This window comes from Epinephelus moara, chromosome 11, assembly GCF_006386435.1.
Source record: "Epinephelus moara isolate mb chromosome 11, YSFRI_EMoa_1.0, whole genome shotgun sequence".
NCBI lineage: Eukaryota > Metazoa > Chordata > Actinopteri > Perciformes > Serranidae > Epinephelus > Epinephelus moara.
Genome location: NC_065516.1, coordinates 1,569,651 through 1,578,190, shown reverse-complemented (window position 1 = coordinate 1,578,190; position 8,540 = coordinate 1,569,651). Strand labels below are relative to the sequence as shown.

At 38.3% G+C, this 8,540-nt stretch overlaps 1 protein-coding gene across 1 annotated transcript; it reads right to left on the bottom strand.

Annotated features, from left to right (window-relative positions):
- Positions 1-5,422, bottom strand: LOC126397828 (diamine acetyltransferase 1-like). Its single transcript, XM_050056814.1, has 6 exons — positions 5,152-5,422; positions 3,476-3,527; positions 3,307-3,387; positions 2,042-2,143; positions 1,892-1,932; positions 1-627 (listed from the first exon to the last, which is right to left on the bottom strand). The coding sequence occupies exons 1-6, from the start codon at positions 5,212-5,214 to the stop codon at positions 451-453; spliced, it is 516 nt and encodes a 171-aa protein (XP_049912771.1). The 5' UTR covers positions 5,215-5,422; the 3' UTR covers positions 1-450.
- Positions 5,423-8,540: the final 3,118 nt, after the last annotated feature.

Here is an 8,540-nt window from a genome sequence, read left to right as displayed (position 1 = left end):
TGTGATTCATTGTTTTATTGCAAACTTAAATCATATTAATTCTTCCTGCCAATCAAATTCCCCAATACAAAGAATGAAAGGTTAAAATAATCATTAAAGATTCAGAGTACTATATTAGCAACAGACAAAAGGCTTACTAAGACTGTGAACTATACAGAAACATAATAATATTACTGTGATACACAATTCCCCTTTTTAAAAAGCTGAATTTCTATGAATCAACCCTCGCCTGACTGGAGAGGAAACGCAGAGAGACTGACTGATTTCTGAGCAGGCTGCTGTGATGCCACCACTCTGTACTCTCACAAAGGACTGAAAGTTACAGCAGCAACAACACTATCAGAGCTTCAATAACATGACTCGTCAAAAAAAGCAGCCCAACTCCCCATCTCTGGTCAGACTCTCATGTCTCCTCCTCCTCGCCCTCCTCTGGTGTGTGCTGAGATTTCATCATTCCTCAGGTGGAGTGCCCATCTTCACAAGGCTGTTCTTGTTGAACCTGAAGAGCCTCCAACCTTCCTCCTGAGAGAGGTCCTCAGCCCCGCGCCGCTTGTAGAACTCGATAGACGGCTCATTGTTCTCTGCAACAACGAACATCATGCCGGTGCAGCGCGTCTTCATCGCCAGCTGAAAGAGAGACGAGAGTTTAAGTCAGTTTTGCACATCTGTTTTAAAAGGTGTGGACAAAGAAACGGAGCAGCAGAGGTCAAGTCATCTCTGTATGGCTCAAGCTCCAAAAACGCTACATCAAACATTTCCCATAACGCAACTCAAAAGTGTTTCTAACTGCCTTGTAAATTCCCACAGTGTTCAAACTCCACTCATGGCATTAATGAGCAACCTCTTTCATTGCTGTAGGGATGCAGAACATAATTGACAGACAACTAACAGCTTGATCAAATCAATTATCTACGTATTAAGTCACTTTGATGGGTTGATGAACCTACACAGCAAATTAAAATAGAAAAATATATATTTACAGTTATTTCTCCACTGAACTGTCGAAAAATGTGTTTTGCTTCAAAACAGTTTTTTTTTTAAACTTCCAAAGTGCTTACAACTTTAAATCTTTCTAAAGAAGGATACAAAGTGAGTCCATACTCTTCATCCTCTTTTCTTATTTTTCTTATCTGAATTTGTGCTTTTAACCATGGGAAATTTTAATACAGCTTCATTTCCACATTGTTTTCTCGTATTTTCTGTGTTTTAAATGTGCCAAGTTGTCCTTCGTGTCCCATATAACGTCACCAAACTTAATCACCACCAGAAATCACCACGACAGAGACTGTTGCATCCACATTTATTGCACATCTATTGAATCAAGGTCAGTTAGATTTAATGTGCAGGTTAGTAGTAGCATTGGTGTAGTATGTATCACAATCACAGAACAAGAAGCCTTTCATTTTTAATAAATTATACAAAAAAATTGTAACACCCTCTCCAATTTCATATGCTCCCCCAATACCACTGCAAAAACTTGCCTGAAAACATAGCAACATGCATCGCAATTTTGTGAGAAAAGCTATCATGAAATCCTGCCTTTCCCAGAGGGGCTGATTAATTGTCACTGTAACCAAGGGGAACACCTGTCACAGGTCACAATGTCACACCTGTTTCCGATTTGATAAACTGGAATCAGATTAATAATGCTCCTGTTAATATCATTTATTGTGTTCTGACTTTTAGAAATTTCATTCAGGGGTGCCCAGAAGCTCATCCATTAGAGCAGGACGCTGCAGCGGCCAGGGTTTGATTCTAGCCCGTGGCCCTTTGCTGCTGTCGTCCCCTCTTTCCTCCCATATCACACTTAAACTTTCCTATCAAATAAAGGCAAACAGCCAAAAACTAGTGTTAAAAAGAAAGAAGAATTCCATTCAATTAATATACTCACATCACTGAGATGGCGCAGGAGCTCCGAACCGATGCCCAGTCCTGAAAAGAAAGCAAAAAGGAAAAGAGTGAAAGCTCATTAGTTAAGAAGCAGCTAGTAAGCTAATTAAATGTGGACTGAATTAGATGAGTTGTTGTTGTGTTTTTTTACCCCTGTACTCCTGCATCACGTAGAACTCCTCCAGGTAGAGCTGTTTGCCAACCCAGGGGTCATAAGTAAAGTAGTACATGACAAAACCCACCACCTTCGGATCTGCAGAGACACAGTGATGAAATGGTTGAGTATCCGGCTGCATATACTTTTATATATTGGGTTTGTTTTTTTTAATTATATATACCTACATTTACATTATGTATAGTACATATACTGTAGCTACCTGTGTTTACCTTAGTCAACAAGTCTCTGTACTGCCTTTAAGGGTTTCAGAGTTGCACTATGGGATTTCTACACATATCTGCACAAATATATGGCACAATACATGTATACATCACAATATCTAATGTTAAGAGCTTTTGAATTCCTTGTTCTAAGTATTTTATTTTATCCATCTCCCTCGTCTTGAGCCTTTGTCTTGTGCAGCTGTGGCATGTGAAGCCCTGTGTAGATTCTAGGTCAATGTTTGCTGTAATTTCTGGGAATGTGTGCTGCATATTTCAGATGTTTGTTTGGGGTGCAAATAACAGATACACAAAAACATTAAGCACTACAGGTCTGGACACAAATTTCACTGCAGCATTTTTCAGTGACACTTGGCTGTTAACCACCTGTGAGCTGAGTTGTTAAGTAAACAAGTAATCGTCTGACTTTTAACAAAATATCCGAGTTAAATTCGATTTTCTGATGCAGTTTGAAGCCATATGTCATGTTACTAAATTACAAATGATGCATACATTAGATCTGAGTCTGAGCTTGTTTACAAAGAGAGAAGAGAGTGAGCACCTGCTGCTGAGCAGCTGCAGCTGGACATCTCACTCTTTCACAAACATGCCACAACAGGTTTCAGGTATGACGATACCTATAGTTATTTTACAAAAACAGGAAACACAAGCTGCTGTATAGCCTTTAATATTGTTCGTCTGTGCAGATGGAGGAAGCAACGCCATCATAGGCTCAAATTTAGAAGTGTTATTCTGGGAGACTGACTAGATCATTAAAGAAGCACAGGTTTCACTTTGATCACATTGAAGATGTGATCAAAGTGAAATAACAAACATATCTGCAACACAAGGTGTCTGCCAAGAGTTATAATTCATGAACAACATGTCAGTCACTTTATGAGCTAACCAACCTGTTGGAACACAATGAGCCTGTTTGTGTCACTTCATCTTCAACAGTGTCTCAATTAGGTAACTTGAAGTGACACCTGGGAGTTGTGTTAGTTAAGAATTTTCAAGACACGGTGTGGTGGTTCTTACCGCCACTGCTATTCTCTCCTTGGGTTTCAGCAATGATGCAATGGTAAAACGGGGTGTCACCAAACCCATCCTCAAGGAGTTCTATAAATGAAATAAAACATTTGAGCATGAAAAGAGGAATACTAATAATTTGTGTTTATACATGGATGCAGGTAACTTAAAAACTCACCTTTTTCAGTCAGTGTCACCTGGTGCTCCATGTCTTCATACTTTGCAAGCTCCTGGGACAAGAAAGACGGAACATCGTGTTATGTTAAATGCTGAACAGATTGGTTGTTAGAACCAACTGATACTGAATCTTTGAAGCAAAAATAAATGTGTAAAACCTCTAATCACAATGAGTTTGGCAAATACTCGTTATCAAACTGTGACCAAAATATTTGCTAGGTGGAACATTTAGAGCATGAAAAATTAACCCACACAATGACAACACTGTTATTTCAACTTCCTTTTTGCATAAGCAGTGCCTCCAATTACAGTATATCCTGTCAGTCATAGATGCTTCACAGGAGTTATAGTTTTCTAAAAACATTGATAAAGCCACTAAATTTGTTATTACATCTGCATTAAGCTACTTATGAGCTGGCATATATTCTGACACCTATATGTGTGATAAGCTAATATTGGTCAATATATCTACCTGACTAATTTATCACCCTACCCCAGTTTACAATTTTTAAACAATTTGGTAACTGATTAGTATGGCACAAGAGAGATGTAAAAATCATGTTAAGGTTTTACTGAAAAGACTGGTTGTTGCATCCAACTGTTAATTTCTGAAGCAAAAACTAATACAAACTTGAATTTGATAACGATAAATATTCATTATTTAACCTAACAGAAACAACCATTTTTTAAAAGGAACCCTTGAATGAGTTGTGTTTAAAGAACTCTGGCCAAAACATGTGCTGCTTGGAACATTTCATGTCTCTAAGTTAGAAAAATGCCAAATATTCAATGTTACCAGCCACTCAAATGTGAGCTTTTCCTACTTTACTCTTATTTAGATTACACATTGAGTATATTTGGTTTTGGACTGTTTGCCAGACAAAAACTAACCGACTTTTAGAAGTCCGTGTTTTTTTCTGATATTGTATAGACTATTTTACTTGAAATGATTCAGAACATACTCAGGAGTTGCTTCTAATTGTGTTATTCAAGTCGGGTCAGTAGTTATACAACTGCAATAACATTTAATCAGCATCAACTTTGATAATAACATTAGGCAAAGGTAAGACTTGGGATATATAAATATATGTGTTTATAAACGATTTTAATTAAGTATATTTGGTTTTAGACCGTTGGTCAGACAAAAGATTTAAGGAGGTCCTCTAGAGTGTGGTGGGTATTTTTACTGATATTTTATAGACTATTTTACTCTAAAAGTTGTGAAAATACTCACTGGTTGACCATGGTTGTGTTATTTATGTCAGGTCAGCAGTTATACAACTGCAGTAACATTTAATCACCGTCAACCTTCATAAGCAGATAAGCTGAAGGTAAGACTGACCATATTTGGAAAACCGACAGCCTTACCGGATATGAGCCGTCTGCCTGTAAACAAAGGCCACCGTCACTAATCTTACACTCGGATATCCACCGGGAATTTTCCACCAACGACTTTGTCACCATTTGACGGTGTAATTCATCGTTATTAAGGCGTCGTCTGACTTAAAATGTCGTCGGAACAACTGTTACAGTTGAGTTCAATGGAAGGTCAAGGCTGCCTGTTTAATTACCCAACAAACAGCAAGCTGGCAACATGGTTATAAACTGGGACGACCGATATGTTTTATTCACACCAGATAATATAATCTTAACGGAGTGTTCTGCTCATAGGCCTACCTTCACCAGTCGCAATATATCAGACACGTCCCTGGGTTCTGCTTTTCGTAATTTATACTCCATTTTCTTCTTTTACTCTTTTTTCCTCTCGTTAGAAGTCCTCTGTATGTGAAGTGGAAGATTAATTGTTTCTTCATTCGCTTCAGAGTGGCCTTTCCCCCACAGTCAGCCTCTGGTCCGGACGCTTGAGTCTAGACAAGTACATCCAGTGGTGTCACCCTCGGCTGGGTCGCTGCCGTTCAACTGCTGACTTCTTTGTTTACATCGCGGTATTTATACCCGGCTCGCGCTGAAATACGGTTGGTCAGTTCCCGCAGCTCACGTGACGCGTCTGTTTTCATCCTGTGCGTTTGTTATTGCCAGAGAAGGCAGGAACTTGGCAAAGTATTTTATACGTCAAGCAGTGGTAAAAGTATGTAAAGTAGCAGTAACACAGTGTAGAAATACCTACAAGTAAAAGACCTGCATTCAGAATCTTCCTCAAATATAAGCACAGAAGTATTAGCTTCAAAATATATTTAAAGTAGCCTACAAAAAGTACAGGTGCTCATAATGCTTAATAGCTCATTTCAGAATAATGTATATTATATCATTTTATTTAATGTTGCAGCTGACAAAAGGTGGAGCTAATTTAAATACTCTATATACTGCTGGGAAGCATAACCTATGATAACATCTTATTAGCTGATTTATATTAGAGGTACAAAGCAACATAAAATGGAAATATTCAAGTACCTCTGAAGTGTATTTAGGTACAGTACTTCAGTAAATGTACTCAACTAGTTTCCAAAACTGAAATTTAAAGTCAAAGTTTAGGATTTTTACCAGACTTGAGTTACTAACATTTTGTTATTGCTCGTATTACACAAGTGGAATTTTCCACCTCTCACAGACAGTAAGGTGACACGAGGATAAGCTATCACCGTTACAACCCTGTGATATGTTGGAAAGAGTATTCAGATCATATATTTAAAGTGGTAGGCCTACTCTAGTAGCGCTCTCTCCTTGCTGCTTTGCTGCATGTCATCCCCTCCCTGTCCCCCATTCACGCCCAGACTGTCCTATCTAATAAAGACATTAATCAATTAGGGATTTCATCTAGATTTATTTTAACCGCATGATGCTGAGATAAGGCAGTGCAGGTTTGCATCTAACCAAAGGTACATAAGGTGATAAGGTGCAAAGTATACAGAGTAAACAATAATGCAATAATCTCCACAGTGTACTGTGAATCTTTGTAGTTGTTATCATCCATTTTATACTGNGCATGTGTGCGGGGATGGATGGAGGGAGGGCAGAGCATTGTGCTACTCTGCACAGTGACTTCTGCTGGGATTTTATGCACTAAGTGTATTCTGTGTCTGATGTTTATGTAAAGAGCCAAGTGTGACTGTAACCTGCGTGTTGATGTGAGACGCCGGTACTTTTTTCGTATGCCCAAGATGAATTTCTCTTGAGACAAGAAAGATCAACCTTAACCTTAATCTTAGTGGTTAGACCCCTCACACCCAAAAATCCGTTCTAATAAAAAGCAAACAGCCAATGAAAAAATCTTAAATCACAAGAGGTTCACAGCAGATGGGCAGAAACAGGTGCAGATAGCTTCTTGACAACCTGTCCAACCCTGCCAGCTCCAAGGCTGGGAAGCCAAACCCAACCTCAGGAAAAGAATGCAGAGAGAGGGAAGTAAAAGAAAAACTTACAATAACAATTGACCTGTTGGGGATACAATCCTGAAAAACACCACACATCACCCTGCTGGTTACATAAAAATGTTTATGAAGTGTTGTACTTGCCAGTGTGGAGATTTGAAACTATAACCTCTGCGTCCTCAAGCAAATGACTTACTCACTGCACCACTAGGAATATATAGTTCCTTATCCCTTTCATGCATAGTGGTCACTACAGTGGACAGCTATTTAAAAGCCATTTTCGTGTATATGCATGGGTTTTGATGCTATAGTTGCATTTAAGTCACTAGAGTGGACCATTGTGTGTCTTGCTATACACTGCCACCCATTGGACAGGTGTTGTCAGTGCAACACAAGTCTCTCAAAACCAAGATGGCTGACAGAGTGCATGAGATGTTGTGCAGCTCAAGAATATCATGCCCATCCTTCTGTAATAGGACACCCTGGTACGGCTGGTAGGTAAAAAAAAAAATCTGGCAATATCAAGTAACATCTAAGGAGTAGGCCTAATACTGTTGCTAAATTTTCCAAGTATTAATTTTATGTTGTGAGGAAACTACAATTAATCATCTGTCCACTGAACTGGACATCACGCATCGCTGGCCTCATTTGCAGTGATTTTCTGAGCTGTAAATCAATTGATTTATCTTATTAGAATGTAATTTACAGTTTTTGTAACAAACAGTATTTTGACAATATTTTTGATATTTCTGCAGAAAATGTTCATCGAAAAAAATTATATAGGTCAACAGGAGGAGGTGGGTGAGGGTTGAGGAGTGAAAAGGATGGAGCTGAAAGAGGGAGGGCACAGGAGGGAGGACTAGTAAGAGAGGGGGGGGGTGCTTAGGAGTCAGGAGCAGAGTTCAATGCTTTTGCATGGCACTGAACAGTAGCTATATGAACATGTTAAAAAATGTGAACACACTACTTTAACAGCATCAAAAATATATTTTTTTATAGTTTCACATGATATGTCTTTTTTAAACTGATCTGTATTTATTCAGATGCTGTCCAACTGAGTGGACATGTAAAAAATAAAAAAATAAAATTATCGCTGCTGCGCAGCGATGGGTCGGGTCCGGGCTATTTTTGGCAAATTTAGGCAATTCTGAGCAACAAACAGGAGAATAGGAAGACAAGACAGTTGACAACAATGTTCATTTTGGACCACTTGAGGCTTGAACCCACAACTTCTGGAACCAAAGACTGTCATCTATCGCTCTGAGCTAATTGGTAAGTGGCAATACAACAGTGGCTTCACAAATTGAGAAAGCCATTCACTGTTGTGCAGGCAGATTTGAAACCACTGTAAAAAACTCAGGTTATCAAGACAAAAATCTGAAAATACATATATTGCAGCATGGAGATGTTGGTAATTTGTTTTTAAAAAGTGATTGATTTGCTCCACAAGTGAATAACTGATGTTTAGCTATGTCATTATTGCATTGACTCCAATTGTTCACATGAAAGAAAAATTTAAAATGCTGTGAAAAATTCAGTTTGAGGCTCAATTTTTGATAAATCAAAAGGAGGAGAGAGGAAATAGGTTTAAGAAGTTTTACAGTTTTTGAAAAAAAAACCTGAGTGATGTACTTCATAATTTTTAATAGGTTTAAATGTACAAAAGTTTCTTCAATATTGAGGCTACAGTTTAAGTTCTGAAGCTGTAGCAAGTATGGTTGATTTGTTATGAATTTT

Excerpts from the sequence above, each read along its gene's own strand:
- LOC126397828 (XM_050056814.1), bottom strand. The coding sequence starts at position 5,214 with ATGGAGTATAAATTACGAAAAGCAGAACCCAGGGACGTGTCTGATATA. Across the intron at positions 3,528-5,151 it reads ATATATTGCGACTGGTGAAG|GAGCTTGCAAAGTATGAAGA; the intron begins GTAGGCCTATGA and ends TTCTTGTCCCAG. Across the intron at positions 2,144-3,306 it reads AGGAGAGAATAGCAGTGGCG|ATCCGAAGGTGGTGGGTTTT; the intron begins GTAAGAACCACC and ends GTGTCTCTGCAG.